Source organism: Castor canadensis, chromosome 10 (assembly GCF_047511655.1).
Source record: "Castor canadensis chromosome 10, mCasCan1.hap1v2, whole genome shotgun sequence".
NCBI classification, from domain to species: Eukaryota; Metazoa; Chordata; class Mammalia; order Rodentia; family Castoridae; genus Castor; species Castor canadensis.
The window spans coordinates 70,752,868-70,771,397 of NC_133395.1; the positions used below are offsets into that span (position 1 = coordinate 70,752,868).

The window sequence follows — 18,530 nt, forward strand, 5'->3', positions numbered from 1 at the left end:
CAAAATAGATGATAGATACATAGATACTTTTTACCACTTATAAAGGGCTTATTATTTGAAGCACTTTTCAGGACAATTACAGACACATAACTCAGATTAAATAAAACTACACTTAGCTCAAATGAAGAAGAAAAGTTTTGAATAAGAATTGTAAAAATGACAAGCAACCCATCTTATACTCAGAAATTAAACTAGTTATCATTACAATGCAAAAAAGTCGAGCACTATAATCCCGGAAATTTGGGAGGGAGAGGTTCAGGATTAGCCTGGGCAAAAAGCTAGTGAGACCCCCATCTCAACAAATAAACTGGGCATGACACACAACTGTCATCCCAGCTACTCCAGAGACCACAGGAAAAGGAGGATTGGAGTATAGGATGCATTCCTCCACCTCTCCCCAGCAAAAAACATGAGACCCTATTAAAAAAAAAAATCCTAAAGCAAAAAGATCTGGGTTCGTGGTTCAAGTGGCAGAGTAGGTATAAGGCCCTGAATTTAAACCTCAGTACTGCAAAATAGTAACAGTAACAATAACAATAATAATAATAATGAGGATGCAAGGAAAAAAAAGACACTGGGAAAGAGAAGTACTTAAACTCAAAGTAGTTCCAAACCAAAGTGAAAATAAATTATTCCTGCCATTCTTCATACATGAGTTCCAAGTTGATAGATACAATATACTTTGCTTTAGCATAAAACCTTTCTAACTACCCACAGTTTCTGAATAAAACATTTCTCTCTGGGATATACTGTCCTCATTTGGCTTTCAAGATCCTCAGATTATTCCCTAGTGCCCTTTGCTCAAATATTAGTTTCTGAACAGTCTTTTATCTGTAAGTATAACTCCACATGGATGATGCCTTATGCTTTTACCACTTCTTTTAACATGGCTTCTGTGCTTAATATTCCTTTCAAAAATTTTCAACTGCCTTCATTAATAACTAATCTATCACCAATGGTGATTAGATAAACAACAGATCTTTCAAAGATCAAAGCAAACCTGGAAGCTCCAGTGTCCAATACAATAGCCACTAGCCCTATTACTACCATAATACCTACTACTGAGCACTTAAAATGTAGCTAGTCCAAAGTGAGATGTGTTCTAAGGATGTATATAGTAGATTTTGATATCCCAATATTTAAAAAAAAATTGTAATTTTATATTTTTTTTAATTGAATGTATGTTGTGATGACATTTTAGATTACTAGGTAAAATAAAATACATTATTAAAACTCATTTCACCTGTACTATTTTACTAAAACATCTTAGTTGCATGTGAGGTTTACATTATATTTCATTTTGACAATGTTACCCTAGAATATAATTTCAGATGAAATGGTGTAAGACAGAAATAATGTTCTCCATAAAAGCTGATAATTTAAACTCTTTTCTTCCTCATCTAGGGATCCTTCCTTGGGTATCACCATCCTCCCCATCATAGGGTAATAAATCACCTACCAGTGAACCCTGAAGTAGATGCTACATTGCACCTTTCTTCCTATTTGCAGTGACTGAAATCCAAATCTCAGTATAGGATAATCAAGGTCTATTAAACACTAAAATTATCTTGCCAGTTCTACCTCCCACAGAGTTTTCATTCTTGCTCCTAACAAGAGTAACTCAATAAATCTTGAGTATATATTTTCACACATCTACATAAGAGGTCACAAACTCAAATACTCCAAGTAGTTATCACAAAGTATAAGTTAGTGTTATAACACTGAAGAGTCTGGAGGACTGCTCTATGTATCCAAAGAAAATAAAATTCAAAACTAAAAGACTTTTTGAGTCAGAATATTTGAGACAATTTCACCCCCATGACACCAGTCACCTGCTGTCTCTTGATGCTGCCTCAGTGTGTAATCAATAGAGCTCAAGACTTTTCATTTAGTAATTTAGATAACAGATATAATGAATATTTGTTATTTGCTAGCCACTCTATTTGGCACTGTGGAAATAGCAGTTAACAAAATCAAAGGTGGGGGAAACCCTTTGGCCTCACAGAATTTACATTCTAATGGAGAAGAAAGCGGGAACATATAGTAATTAAATGAAAGGTAAACTGTGTAACATGTTAGATGTTAATATATGCATAAAATACCCAAGGGGTAGATAGGGAATTTGTGGAAATTTGGTTAAGGTTCATCGAGAAGGCAGTATTTAATTGGCTCAAATTAATGATCAGGTTAATGATTATTTTGTATCAATACAACTGTATGTTTGACAAAAACACCAAGAGTTTCCACATATGAGAGAGAACATGTGATAAAAGTTAACCCAAATAGGGAACAGTAATTTTACTAGATTGGAAAGGATGGTAGGGGATGATGGATAAAGAAGGCTAGATTTATTTAGTATACACTGTATACATATATTGAAATATCACTCTGAGCCCTTTTAATATGTAAAAATAGTACATGTTAATCAAAAATAAAATAAAATATAAAAAGAAATAAATTATGAATATAGCTTTACAAATTTCATGTTGGACTTACTTTTTAAATAAAAATTATCTTATTAACTCAAAAAACCCAAATGTTTAAATAAAAATGTAAGACCAAGAAAAAATTTCAATGGTGTTTAGATAAGCAATAGTCCATAAATATGAACTAAACCTTAGGGCATAATATCATATGAAGTTTTTAGTAGAAATGTAGAAATAGCTGAGTTATTAAATGGGATGGGACAAGAATAAATACTTGAGTACAAAAAGATCAGGTACTCATATTTAAAGAAATTTTAATGAAAAGAAAACAAAACACTGAATTCAAGAACAGTTTATTTATAGAGAAATAAAATAAAAATAAGCAGTTGATGGTTATTTAAAACTTCAGCCAATTCCTTCACTAGTTATAATTTCAAATAGCTTAATTTATGTATTCTAGTTTTATTCAGTGGCAATTATTTCAAGAATATGATCTGCTAAATTCTACTTTTATATGGAAACTCTGAAACAGAATACAATTGGAATATACTCAGAAATCCGGCTTTCTCTTGCAAAAATTATCTGTCATGTGCTTGTAAGGAACACTAAACCATGATACAAAAGTCAAGCTGATGGTATGAATATATTCATTTGAAGAAGTAATTCAGAATTTAGAAACAAGTTTTGAACTTGTTGCATACTATTAAAGTATGCTAAAAGCATTACATGGGGCCTTCCACCTTACTATGAGAAAAATTTGTCTACTGCTTTTATATACCAGTTAGTGCTGCTGGATATTAGCTTTTAATTATAAAATTAATATTTAAGAAATATTTTTCTAAAATTGTGTCTTTTGATTGGCCTACCCAAACTTCTACTAGGTGTAAAATGAAGGTTCTCTTCAATAACATGTTTCCACCTTTGCCTGTAAGAAGTACTTATTTCTTGTGTCTGTATTACTATTAGTATTTCACATATCTTTCCTTAGTGGTAAAACAGAGGACACAATCTTGTTGATCTTTTTCTTCCAGGTCCTTTTCTTAATTCCTCAATAAGTGTTTACTTGAATTTATGTCAAATTCAAAAATGAAAAACCATGAAGAGATTAGGAAAGGATAAAATAAGATCTCCAACTGTTCTTAAAGTATTTACTTTGACTGCTTTAAAATAGTTCTCAATTTTGCTATTTGCTTTCATTTTGTCAAGAAAAGCTATTTTAAAAGATATTTATACTTAGACAATTTATAATTAAAAATCTTTAAATCTTTGGCAGAAGTACAATATAAACCTCATAGAAAAAGCACGTCCTGGAATTTGAGCCATATTAAGAAGTATTATAGAGGCATAACTCAACATATTTGGAAATAGAACGTGAGAAGTTAGGAAAAACAATTATACTATAACATCTACTCAAGAAGTAACTTAGCCAAGTAAGAGCAAGGGATGTTCTAAGACCAACTTCTGTTCAACAAAGGGAGATCTTCCAAACATTTTGAATAGCACACAATGCAATGGTTTGCCAGAAATGTTTGTTTTTATTGCAAAACATTCATGATTATATATATTAAATACATCACGGAACATTATTTTAACTGGAAGACATAAATTATGAAGTAGTTGATCCTCAATATCTACTTTGATCCTCTCAGGACTTCAAGGATGAACTCCAGTAGTCTAACTCAATCATGTCAATCATCTATTGTTGTTACTGTTGTTATAGTTGTTTTGGCAGAGTGTCAATAATTAGTGCAAAGACCCACCATTGAAATTTAGCATTTTCATTAAAACAAATGTTGATCCAAAGGTAGGAAATACCTAAGATGGCCAATCAAACTAGAGGGAAGAATCCTGTTCACTTTGGAGGAAAGAGTTCTTTCTCTCCACATGGGTATGAGAATCTGTAACACCAAGACCCATTATAGCCACAAAGGATAGCAGCTGTAGCATATAATCAACACTAGAAGTGGCACAGCAGAGATATTTATCTATATCTTAATCAAGCCTGGGTCTCTGATAACTCTTTTAAGACTCAGCTAACCCAAATCGGAAGCCCAACTTGCTAGATATGTTTTGCTGACTCTCCAACTTTCCCTAACCCTATTTCTATGCTTGGAAGCTCCATTACTCAGCTTATAGTTGACAGTTTGATAAGTAGGCAACATCAGTAGGAAGTTAAAGAGCAGAAAGAAAGAAAAAAAAAAGACTGGCAATTATCCTACAGGTGAGTACACGATATTCCTTTATCGAAGACTACACTCCAGTCAGATACCCTTTTCCAACAGCTACAATATCTTTCTCTTTGACTTATGCTAAACACTCATTGCCCCTTCTTCAGACCTTGCTAGTTCCCTTAACACTGCTCACAACTTACTTTTAAAGTACCCTTGCATTAAACTCTTCTCAATAACCCAGGTTGAGTATGTCACCAGCTTGCTGCCCAGACTATATAACTGATAAGTTTGGTTGTAATGGGTCCCGCATAGGCTCATGTTTTGAAAGGTTTATCCCCCAGCTGGTGGTGCTATTTTGGGAGGTGATAGAAACTTTAGGAGGTGGGAGCTATGGCTGGAAGAAGTGGGTCACTGGGGAACATGCCATGGAAAAATAGCAATAAAAACTTCATGATGTGACTAGTTGTTATAAAATTTAAAATGGAATTACCCAAACAATAATCCTGGTCATTATGTATTAAAAAATAAAATAGTGTGAAGCATTGATCTGAGAAGCATTCATTTGAGATTCTTTTTAGGGAACCGGACAAGCAATCATTTATTCAATCAATTCAACAAATGTTTATTGAGACAGGCACTGTTCTAAATGATGAAGATGTAACAATAAAGGTACATTTTTTAAATGCCCCTCTTTCATAAAACCCACATTCTAGTCGATGGGAGCAAAAAAGTAAAAAAAAATGTAAAACATATAACAATGGTAGTATAAAAATTAGTTAGGCAGACACTGATAGTTATGGACAGGGTACTATTTTAGAGTGATAGGGAAAACATCTCTGAAATGTCATACAAGCAAAATCCTGAATGAAATGTAGAATCGAGTTACTTGGATACTTACCAAAAAAAAAATGATGGAAACAAAGAAGAAAATTAAATATAAAAGTTATGAGATGGGCACATGCTTAACATTTTCATTTTGAAGGGATAGGCAAAAAGGCCCTTCTGTGGCTAAAATAAAGGAAGCAAAAAAGAGGGCGTAAGATATGATGTCAGAGGTATAAGATTTAAGATTTTCATTCTGAGAAGGATGGAATAGTAAAAGCTAGTACATTTTCAAGGGGACTAGTGTGAGTACTAGTAAAAAAGTGGAACAATGGTGAAAGAAGGTGATGGTTTTGACCAAGAAGATATCAACACATGTAAGGAGTACGGTAAGAATTAGGAAGTAGTAGTTGATTATCGATATATTCTGATAGCTTGACAACATAATTCCTGAGAGTTTGGATCAAGTGTGAGAAAAAGAAGAGTCAAAAAGAATGTGGGCTGAAGGCATGGCTCAACTGGTACAGTATTTCCAAGGGCATGAGTTCAAAGCCCAGTATTCCCCTAAAAACATCTACATAGAGAAAGTATTAATATTTCTGATCTGTACTACTTGTTGAATAGTAATGCCACTGACTAAGATAAAGAAGACTGAGGGAGAAAGAATTTCAAAAGAAAATCAAAAGCAATAGTTTGGAAAAATTAGATTTGCAAAGATCTAACTTACATTCTAGAGGAATAGAAAACAGAAGAAACATTTGTGAGTAATTAGTATCTACAGGATAATGAACATCAAATAAATAGATGAGCTCAATTAGAATAAAATATAAATAGAAAAATGGAAAGTTTTCTAGGACTAAGCATCAAGAAGAGGTAGTCTTTAAAATTTAGAAAGGGAAGGAAGAACTACTAAGAGAGAATAAGGAAGTAGAAAGAAAACAAAGAAAGAAAGCCAACATAAACTCATTGGATAATTATAAAGAGAGAATGTTCAAATAAAATGTTGTTAATGGCCAAGTAAGAGACAAAGAAATAACCAAAGGCTAAAACAAGAAAGCCACTGGTGACAAGGACATAAACCATAGTAAGGGAAGTAAAAAAGATGAAAGCAAGATTGGAATAGGAGTAGATTTGAGAGTAAATGGGAATTTAATATTTAGATATTAATTAACGTAATCCACCAAATTAAGAAACATGAAAACATCACACTGTCAAACAACATGAAAAACATTTGATAAAATTCAGCTGTTTATTACAAAGAAAACTCTTAGCAAACCATACGTAGTTCTTTAATTTGATTTTTTAAAAATTTACAAAATAGCCAGTGGCTCACGGCTATAATCCTAGCTACTCTGGAAGGAGCAACCAGGAGGATTGTGGTTCAAAGCCAGCCAGGGCAAACAGTTCGTGAGACCTATCTCTAAAAAAACCCAGCACTAAAAAAAACCAACCACAAAAGGAGCTGATGGAGTGGCTCAAGGTATAGGCCCTGAGTTCAAACCCCAATACCACCAAAAGAAAAAAAAAATTACAAGATAATCTATAGAAAATATTATTCAGTGGACAGTAATTAAAAGCCCTAAGTCTGAAATCAGAAATAAGTCAGAGATGCCTATTATTAAAACTTCTATTCACCATTGTACTAAAACTCTTAGATGGCACAATAAAGCAAAAGGAAAATATTAAAAGAAATATAACTCTTAGTCTCAGATGGTATTACTATCTACAAAGAAAATTTCTTTAAAAATCTAAACTACTATAATTAACAGAGAAGTAGCAAGATTAATATTTAAAAGTTCAATATTAACATCAATTGTATTTCTATGTACATGAAAAATAGAAAATACAAAAACATCTAATAATAACTTTGATGAGAATAAATAAAAAGACAGCTAATTTTCTATGCAGAACATTACAAAAAAGTGACCCTAAATAAAAAGTATATGAATTAAAAGATTTAATATAATAAAGATGTCAATACTATCAACTGAAAATGCTACAATTCTGTGGTAAAAAATGACAAGCTGATAAATGTATACAAATGCAAAGAGTAAAGAATAGTGAAAGCAATCGTAAAGAGTAACAATAAAGTTAGATGACACACTATCAGACATCAAGATGCACGAAAAGCAATATAATTTAAGATACTATTGTAATGTCACAAAGAAGAACAATCCTGCTCTCATAGGGTCACCTGATTCACAGCAAAGGTTAGATTTCAATGCACTGGAAAATCATCTTTTTAATAAAAGGTTCTATATCATCTAAATACATATAGATAATGGGATTACATTCTAGTAAGCCCATTGTTAAATTGAAAGTATTGTGATTCATAGGCCCAGTGATCCTGCCATACACAATAATTTGCAAAGGCATTTTATGATGTCTAATTCATATATAATATAGATTAAAATGTATCTTCTACATGTTTGTAAGTGGAAAAATGAGACCTATTGAAACTACTCCAGGAATGGGGTAGAGGAGAATGATGAAGGGGATGAATTTAGCTATGATATATGGGAAGAACTTCTGTAAATGTCACAGTGTATGCCCAGCACAATAATAAAAATAAAATAGAAAAAATAATTTCTAATACTCTAAATACAAGAAAAATAGTATATCATCATTTAAAAAATAAGCCAAGGAAAAGTAATAGAACTCTAAGTAATGCTACTGAACAAAAGCCTCAATAAAGAAATGATGCCCATGATCCATCTACCATTCTTGAAACACCAATCCTTAGTGAAAGTAGCACTTGTTTCAAAGGAAACATCCGTTACAATTATTTCAAATTTAACACAATTGGAGAAGAAATAAATATTATCTCCAAAAGTCTTCTCCATATTCTTTCCTATGATTACAAAAAAAAGTTTATTCTTCTTAGTTGACATCTTACCTCTACCATTTCTCAAAGAGTTTCATTTTCAGATTATTGAAAAATTAACTGATAAGAATGTGTTAATGAGGACAAGAAATATTTCTTATAAAAATAATCCTCTATTCAAGAAATCTCCTATGTATAGTTAAAAGAATTCACATGAAACTATCAATCTCTTGTGAAACCATAAGAAATTAACATTCATTATAATAATATTCAATTGCAACTAAAGTAAAGAAGATCATTTAAAAAGAACATAAACAGTACTGGTGGCATGGCTCAAATGGTACAGTGCCTGCCTAGCAAGCATCATGACCTGAGTTGAAATCCCACTACCAACAAAAATACAAAAACCAGTGACTTAAATGACACAACATGGAAAAAAACTACACACATTTAATTTATGATGTTGATAGTACATATTGATAAGAAAAAGCTGCTATATTAAAATGTTAAGGACAGAGCACAAAATAATATTTCTGCTACAACAAAGATTTTAATCTTGTCATTGAAAAATCACACAAAAAGTAAATCCAATAAAGCAAAACAAAATGAGAAGATTTCTAGGAAACAAACCAAATGTGAAGAGAGCAAAGGAACAACTAGCATTTTTAAAAAAACAAACAAGAGAAGCGATACTGTAACTTGATAAAAGTATGAGAGACTTTTTCTTTAGTTTGTACCATCACTAAAAATTTTCATTATTTACTTCTGTAACACCCATTATAATTCCATATCTACACCTATATTTAAGTCATAATATAAAAATGTTCTTCAATAAGCAAACAGTATGACCACCATACAATCAATGGAAAGGGAAGTTACAGAAAATACAATTACTAATTTTCATTTGTCCAACTATGAAAGCTACACAGTAAAACCATCAATACATATCACTTACCTTTTCAAGTAAGTAGCCAATGACTAAAAAGCCTTTTCCACCCAGCATCTGTTCTTGCATGGCTACAGAACTTTTAAGTAGTTCAACCAGGAATGCCAAAAGAGTAGCACTGCATGTAAAGTACAGATAATTTTGTTTTGTAATCATTAAATGTTTATTATAAATACAGTATTCCATTTCAGTAATTTTTATGCCAAAAGATAACAAACATACTTAAATTTATACTTTGCTGACAAATACTCTTATGTTATACTCTACAAGAATACATTTTCTCATAAACATGAGAAAAATTTCATCCTTTTCAAATTAAACACAGTAAACTAGAAATAACAATGTACTTTTAATATTCCACAGTTCAACATCAAATTTTATCCATATAAATATGTGTTTCAACTCAGAGTAAATCTAACATAAGAAACATATATCATTTTTCTTTAGTAAAGACATTACCATAATATTTTTTGAATGACAAGTAATTATACAGACTATTAAAGATGTATGCAATATTGTTTGGGAAGAACATACCTATTCTTAAATAAAGTTATCAGTAAGACCTGCTTTTTGTCAACATTTTGTTAACAAATACCCAAAGAAATATGTAATATGTCACTTATGTCCAATATGCCCTCAGAAAAGTTCATGAGCGCAGAGAAAAGAAATGACTCATGTACTATTGAAATGAAAAGTTTTAAATTACTACACAGTGTATACACAAACACATAAAAACAAGCAAACCAGACACCAGTTAAGCACTTGGTATGTCTGTTGAATGAGTGAATGAGGAAACAAAAGGAAAATAAATGACTGCATTGAATTAATCTTTGATAATGTATTTCTTCACAAAGTTACATAATTTTCAACCAGCAGTACTAAAACATGAATATAGTATTCCCAAAAATGAAAATATATGTTCCTTCATTATATGTGCTTAATATACTTTTATAATAATTGCATAAGCCAAACTTTATCAAGATTTAAAATGTGTATATAAAATGTTTTATAATATACCTTAAATTGCCTATTTATATTCATAAGAAATGGTAAAGTTACAAATTTCTAAATACATTTTAAACACAGAAGTCCTCATTCTTACAGTAATTAAGAAAATTTGGTAATGTGAAAAACATAACAACTATTAAAAGAATCTGAGGTTATTCTATTCTCTGAATTATTCTAGCTTTTCTGGTTTCAATACGAATGGCAAATAACACATTTCTCTGATAATGTGGCTATTTTTGTTAAAATCATAAATGTTCTCATAACCAGAACCCAATAGCAAAATTATCATTACCATGATTTTTTAAATTGATGCTTTGACAAGCTACATAATATCAAAAAAACAAAAATACCCTCCCCAGAAAAAAACATTTGATTACAGGATACTAAAGTTCAATTATATTAATTGGCCCTATAGCCTTAAACCACAAAAAACATAAATTAATATCACAAATCAATGATATTCTTCAATTTTGTCTTTAGTCAAAGAAAGACACAATTATCAAGGGATCTCTTGGGATGTTTTTATTGTTTCTGTAAAGAAGCACAGCTAATAAGCAATCTAGTTCATTTTAAAAGAACTGAATCAATAGTCAAGGCCACTTCCCAAATAATTACTTAAGTCCTGTATTACATCTAACACTTCTGCTTAACAGTTTGAAAATTAAAAAAAAAAAAAAAAAAGACTACATCATCGAGATTACACAATTTCCTAATCTGCTCATGGACTTCTTCCCTGTATATGTTATTGATCTTGGGGATGTTGGGGGAGTAGGTTCCTAAACATCAGCACTGCCAAAGAGAAAGACTAGAAATGCCTCACAATGGTCCCTATGGTCCATTAGAATAGGCAGGAAAAAAAGTGTTTCTTAGAATAAATCCCCCTCCTAGGAGAACCATATAAAATTATAAGGATGCCTTGTATTTTTAAGTCTTTAATGTCAGAAGACGTAGTCATTCTCAAACATATAATGTATTAACTATGCCCTCTAAATACAGTGGAGTTCCATTACAGAAACAAAAATATAAATTTTATTATGATTCCAAAATCTTAACATGAGAATACTATCCATGAAATGTTAATTTCACTTTATATTAGCCATGACAACAATTGAAAAGTCAAATGCATTCACTAACCAAAATATTTTAAACTTATACCTGAAACCCAATGCAATAGCAATACTAAATCTTTTTTTTTTTTAATCTTAAGGTACATTTGACATGGTGGACGTATCAGTAAAAAGATGGCCATCTTCGAAGAGGTACATTTTCAAACATAATTTAACAAACTTACCAGTAACTAAAATGCATCGGATTGCTGCAGGGCTCACAATAAACTTGCAAAATTCTGTGTACTGCCATACAAAATTTCTCTCCATTCTTGCCTATTTCCAACTCCCCTAGATACAAAGGCAAATATAAAGGATACTTCAGCCCATTCCTATATCTCCTACATACCACTTCCTGTCTAGAACACATCAGTTCATCTGTAGAGGATCTAAATACACAGGATAAGCCAAAAAGCAAGTAGGCTGTGTCAGCCAAAACTAATGTATGCAACATAGAATATTCTCTTGAAAAGTATAGCAATACCTAGAAACAGAATGTCAGAGTATTTTACTTGATAGACAAAAAGCATACTAATGTCATGATATAAAATTGCTAAACTTTTCAATAGACAGTGCTGTAACATTTATTTTGTAAATAGCAATTCTACTTCAGGAATAGTTAAGGATTTTTAATACTGTCTCCTTTCAAGGAAAATGACAGTAAGAGTCTACTGTGATTTTTTCCTTAAAAATAATTACCATCTTCCAATCGTTAATAAGCTTCAAATAAGTTAGGAAATCATATTTTTAAGTATCATAAAAATACGAGGGCTAGTTAGAAAAATGAAAGAAATATTATAATAAAACCTGAAATAGTATATTTATTTATCTCCAGAGCTTTCTATCCATATTATAAAATACCACTATAGTCTTGGCCCACAAATACCTGACAATATACAGCGACTATGTATAAATAACTAATTTAATGAAAATACATATTATATTTGAATTCCATTAAAATTTTTATCAATGTAGAGCCTGACTTAATTTTACTACAATTTCATCCATATCAATTTTTCCACTTAATTTTTCAACATAACTAAAGAAGGGTAATTCATGTAATATGATCCAAAAAGTTCTATTATCTTTGAGGTGCTTTTAGTATCCAGAGACACATACATCATAAAGATACACCTAGTCAATAACTGAAATCATTAAGAATTCATAGATAACCTAAGTTCACTTCAAAGGCAGCTTACAGAAGATAAACTGGCTTCATTTTGCTTTGTATTGAAACAAATGGTATCACAGCTAAATTTACTTACTAAATAAACATTTTTTAAGAAGAATGTAACTGATGTATGTGAAAAACTAAAGAACCCCCTGAGATTCAACACCTCTTTTCCTCTTTGAAAGGACATATTTTATCTCTTGATGAAACCCTACAGGCAAAATAATTGTCAAAATAAATTTACAAGTAGATTAAGTTCCATGTAAAACTTAAAATATCAGAAAAGAAAAAAATCCTTTTAACATTTTCAGAAGGTTTCATCTCTTATGCAGCCTAAAAACAAACTAAAATCTTTCAGAAGACGGTCAAAATCATGTAAAATATCTAATCTAACATCATATTCTATGCTATCTCTGTCACCAAAAGAAACTCTTTCCATATGACAGTGATCACAGCAGAAATAAAACTGTAAATGACTTAAGTCCACAGCAAAGACAACTGCCAGTGACAAAACCATGTAAAATACCTCAAAAAAGCAGTTAACTTCCTTTACAGTTGAAAATTAGAAAGATCTTAACCAAAAGTTTCTAACTGCAAGTATATTTAGCAATTACTTTTAGACAAGGCACTCTTCAAAATACAATCTCAAAAGCCACTCCCTACATATGCAATGAAATCCTGACACACAACTGTACATTCTTTAGTGTAGAGATCAAACAGAGCTTCATGCCCAAAGAACAGTGATCTGTAGAATCAAATAAGGAAAACAATGGAGTGCAACACAGTAAAATGTAAAGACAGATGGAATGTACTGGATAGCACAAGAAATCACTAAGCCTGCCTTTGTCCATGAAATTCTTCTCAGTAACTTTTCTTTCAACCTGATAAAGAGGCAGGCACACTTAAACAATTGCTACCACGGTCATGGATTCTCTGATCATCCTGAAGAGGCTTTATTAAAAGGTATAATGTTATACATTATTTCTTTATTTCATTAATATTTCCACTTTATGTTTCATTGGCCTATTTCAGACAAATACAAAAAACTCAATTTCTAAAAAATTGTAATTTAAATATGTCAATTTGTGTGATGAAGAAAACAAAATTTTAAAGTGTATACATGCAAAGGAATTTTAAACCTCCTATGATATACTGCTATACATTACTCTAGGGTATCTGACAGAATGTACAGTCTAAAAACAAAAAAGTCTTCATATAAGCTCCTTTCAAATACTTAGTAAAGATATTCAGCATTTACTAAATATACACAAATGGGAAAAAAAAAGTCTCCAAGTCTGATAGTTCTGTAGTTTAATTGCACCCCTCATAATACCTCTGAAAATAAATTAAGTACCCTAACCCCTTTATGGAAACTTTCTGGACATGTTGCCAATGGCCACCACCATTATAACCATAAATACTTTAGAAATTTTAATTATATATCTTCTTAACACCTAATCAGAACCAAAGAAGTTAAAAAGTGGAAACACATAGAAGTTAAGATCATTATACATGGGCTTAAATATTTATACACACTCTAACTGTCCTTCAAGGTCTAAACATACCCCAGCAATAAGGCAAAATGGTCAGTCCTTTATCCTGGTGCTGGATCTACTTTTAGCCAAGACCCAGACTATCTGACAGAAGCAAGATTAACAACATATCCTAGAAATGCTTAAGTTTGCAAATACAAGAAAATAAATAGAAAAACATCTGAACGTACAAAAAGCTGAAACGTGTGTTACTTAGGTTTCATATATGCCAAGAGCTTTTCTATTCTTTTTATAATTAATTTCATTTATAAATGATCATGAAAAAAGACTAATTTTTTTGGTGTATATTTCTAAGGATGCTAACAGTTACGTAGATTTAACCATCATCAAAATCAAAATACAGACAAGTTTGATAAAATAATTTACTTGTGCTTACCCTTAACAGACGTGCAGCCATACTACAACAATCCCCATAACCTCTGAAATTTATCTATTCTCTATCACTAGAGTTTTGCCATTTTAAGAATGTCAAATAAATGGAATCATTATGTATCCTCTGACACCCGCTACTTTTTAAAAATTTTTAATTATAATTTTATTGTTGTGCTGGGGGTACATTGTGACATTTACAAAAGTCCTAACAATATATCATAGTTGAATACACCCCCTCCATTATTCTCTTTATCTACTCTTCCCCATTCTTGGAATAGTTTCAACAAGTCTCACTTTTCCATCTTTATACACAGTATTTACACCATATTCATTCTCCTACACACTTTCCTTATATCCTTCCCCTCCCACTGGTAGCAACATCCCAGATAGGACCTGTTCTGCCTTCCTGTTCAACCCTTTTGTTTAAGATAGCTTTGGATGGTGTTTCATTGTGACATTTCCATGTATATATGCATTATAACTCAAATTGGTTCATCCCCTCTATTTTTCTCCTTTCTACCCTCATCCCCTTCCAATGATGATTTCAGCAGGTTTAAAACTTCTATACTCATTCTTTTATGGAGAGTACATCAACCATATTGTAGCAAACTCCCCTTAGCATGACCTGTTTTTCATAATATTGCTTGTATTTGTATTATGTCTAAATTCCATATATGACAGAAAACATGTAGCCTTAATGGCTTCTGAACCTGGCCAACTTCACCTAAGACAATGTTCTCCAGTTCCACCCATTTACCTGCAAACAACAAAATTTCATTCTTCTTTGTGGCTGAATAAAATTCTACTGTATATAAATACCACATTTTCTTAATCCATTCATCAATTGTGGAGCATCTTGGCTGTTTCTATAGCTTAGCTACTGTGAATAACACTTCAATAAGCATGGATGTGGAGGTGTCCTTTTTGTACTTATATTCCTTTGGGTATGTCCCTATGAGTGGTACTACTGGATCAGATGGCAGTTCTATATTTAGTTTTATTGACAAGCCTCCATACTGTTTTCCAGAGTGTACTAATTTATATTCCCATCAGTAGTGTATGAGGATTCCTTTTTACCCACAACTCACCAACATTTGTTGTTGTTTGTGTTCTCGATGGTAGCCATAATAACAGAAGTGGGGTGGAATCTTAATGTGGTTTTGATTTGCATTTCCTTAGTGGCCAGGGATGTTGAGCATTTCTTCATTTGGGTTTTTGTTTTTGTTGTTATTGTTGGTTTTTTTTGTTTGTTTGTTTGTTTGTTTGTTTGGTCATTTGGACTTCTTCCTTTGAAACAGCTCTGTTCAATTCATTGGCTCATTTCTTCTTTGGGCCATTGATTTTTTGGGGGAGTTTAATTTTTGAGCTCCCTCTGGCTATTAATCTCTTTGTTAGATGTATAGCTTGAAAAGATTTTCTCCCATTCTGTGAGTTGCCTCTACAATCTGGTGACCCTTTCTTTTGTTGAGTAAAATCTTTTTAGTTTCATGTAGTCCCATTTCTCAATCCTTTCACTTAGTTGCTGAGTCATTTGAGTTCTATTTAAGAAGTCATTGCCTAAGCCCAATAGTTTCAGTGTATTCCCTGCACTAGCTTCAAAGTGAAACCCACTTCTTGACCTCAGCATATTACCTTTTGAGATTCATCCAAGTAGATACATATATCTAGAGTTCACTCCTTTTAAATTGAGGAGTATTATTCCATTGTATGAAGGTATCATTTAGAGTACCCACTCATCTGTAAAGAACTTTTGGGTTACAGTGAATAGGGCATGTGTGACCAGGGATATTTTAAAGATTCAAATAAAGGTTTGTATGTAAACAGTTTTCATTCTTCTGTCATAAATATACACACAAAGTAGGAAAATAAAGTATGTATGTGTATGTTTAACTTTAGAATAAATTGCCAAACCATATTCCAGAGTGGTGTTAATATTTGGTAATTTCAGAAACATTGTAGTCCAGTTGCACTGCATGTCTTTGCCAAGATTTATTAACATATAATTTATTAACATTAATTAATTGTACAAAGTATTTGCTCTCGTTACATTTCCATATATGTTTATAATATAACTTGATCACATTTATACGCATCAGTGTCTTTTGTCCCCCTCTCCCTCCTGCTGTTTGACCAATTACCCCTCTTTTACTTTAATATCTTTTATGTTATTTCTAGATTCCACATATGATAGAAAACATGGGATGATTGTCTTTTGAAGCCCAGATTATTTTCCTTAAGTTGATGATCTCTAGTTTCATCCATTTTCTTGCAATTGATATAATTTCATTCTTCTCTTTATTGATGAACAATACTCCACTGTACATGTGTGTATATATATATGCATATATGTGTGTGTGTGTGTGTATATATATATATATATACACATATATATGTGTATGTATATATATATATATATATATATATATATATATATATATACACACCATGTTTTCTTTATTCTTTCACATTTTGATGGGCACCTAAACTGACTCCGTATCATTGATACTGTGAATAGTGTTTCAATAAATAGGGATGTGCAGGTATTTCTATTGTACAATGACCATGATTCCTTCAGATATATATCCCAGCAGTGGTGTTAGCAGTAGTTCTAGTTTTAGCTTTTTGAGGAACCTCCATACTGATTTTTATGGTGGTTGAATTAACTTACATTCCCATCAAAACTACATATGTGTCCCTCCCCCGACCCATCCCCACACAATTACACCATTTGTTTCTGTTTATTTTCTTAAAAATGGCCATTTGAGTTTTTTAAAATACATTCTAGTGGAGATTCCAAGATGGTGGCTAGAAGGAGGAAGCAGAAGGCGTGACTCCTAACGTGAAATCTTGGAAAGATGCTGGAGACACACTTTGCAGGCAAGGCCACCGAGAAGAGGCAAAACTTTGACCCCTCCACACCTCCAGCCTGCACAGAGCATCTTCACTTCACATTGAATGGAGAAACCAGGAGGGCCCCGGGGCAGCTTGGGAAGAAGTGGACCACAAAGTGAGCTAAGTGGTACACCGTACTCCTACAGACAACCCTGGGCCAGATCAGCATAGCCCCCTCGACAGACTGACCCCCCACCCAGGGAAAAAAGAGAAACTGAGTAATAAGCAATAAGAACAATAAAGACATGTAGCAAGGAGGGTGGGGTGCCCTAGCACCAAAGGGAGGGAGGGGAATCCCTCAGAATTGTAAATAAACAAGCCGGGCCTGGCTGGAGAGGCCAGGAGCAGCAGCACGCAACCAGGAGCAGGAAAGCTTGTGAGAGTGGCAGAGAGAGGAAAACTCCACAGGAGAGGGGGGAAGACCCACCTCCAACGTGAGCTGTAAACAAACATGCCAGCCGGCAGTAGCAGCAGTGCACGCCCAGCAATCAGGAGCGGGAAAGCTTGTAAAAGCAGCGGTGGGAGGAAAACTCCACAGGAGAGGGGGAAAGACCCACTTCCCATGTGAGCTGTAAACAAACACGCAGGCCTGAGAAAGTGGGTGCAGTGTCACCTCCTCCAGTGTGCTTGGAAAGGGGAAAGCTTGCAGCAGTGGCTCAGGCACAGGAGAAACTCTGAGTAAACAAAGCCTGCGGGGCCAGGTGAGTGCTAAGCTCACCCCAGAGATATGAATAAATAATGCCACCAGCAACAGCAGGCTGACAGCAGTGGGCAGGCAAGCCTCAGCCGCATATACCATTCACAGAACTGTCTCCAGACTCTTTTTTTTCTCTCTCCCTACCTTTGATGAGAAAACAATCGAACTACACCTGCATGCTGAAAATCTTACTGAAACTGTATTGCATTTGAACTTGGGACACTTTGTGGGGTTTTTTTTGTTTTGGTTTGTGTGGTTTTGTTGTATTTTGTTTTTCCCCTTTATTTTTCCCCTTTGATGAGACAACTACAGAACAACATCTGAGGCACCATCTCCAAGAATGGAGGCTGAGGGACGAACACCAAAATTATTAAGACTGCAACTTCATTGCATTTGAACTTGGAGATTCTTTTTTTTTTATGTATTTTTTTTCATTTACTTATTTTTTATTTTTATTCTTATTTTTTATTCTTTTTATTTTTTATTTTCAATCCTCTCTCTGTCTCTCTAATGCCTTTTCAGCTTACGGTTCATTAGTACAC

At 32.8% G+C, this 18,530-nt stretch overlaps 1 protein-coding gene across 5 annotated transcripts in view; it reads right to left on the reverse strand.

Moving 5' to 3' along the window:
- Positions 1-18,530, reverse strand: part of Nbea (neurobeachin) — a 643,202-nt gene that overhangs the window by 505,554 nt on the left and 119,118 nt on the right. For 4 of the 5 annotated variants that reach the window (XM_074043550.1, XM_074043551.1, XM_074043549.1 and 1 more), the window contains one exon: positions 9,199-9,307. In XM_074043550.1, the coding sequence (XP_073899651.1) occupies positions 9,199-9,307 (109 nt within the window). Of the gene's footprint in view, positions 1-9,198; positions 9,308-11,488; positions 11,595-18,530 lie in introns of all 5 variants that reach the window. The other variant, XM_074043553.1, reaches the window with a different exon arrangement.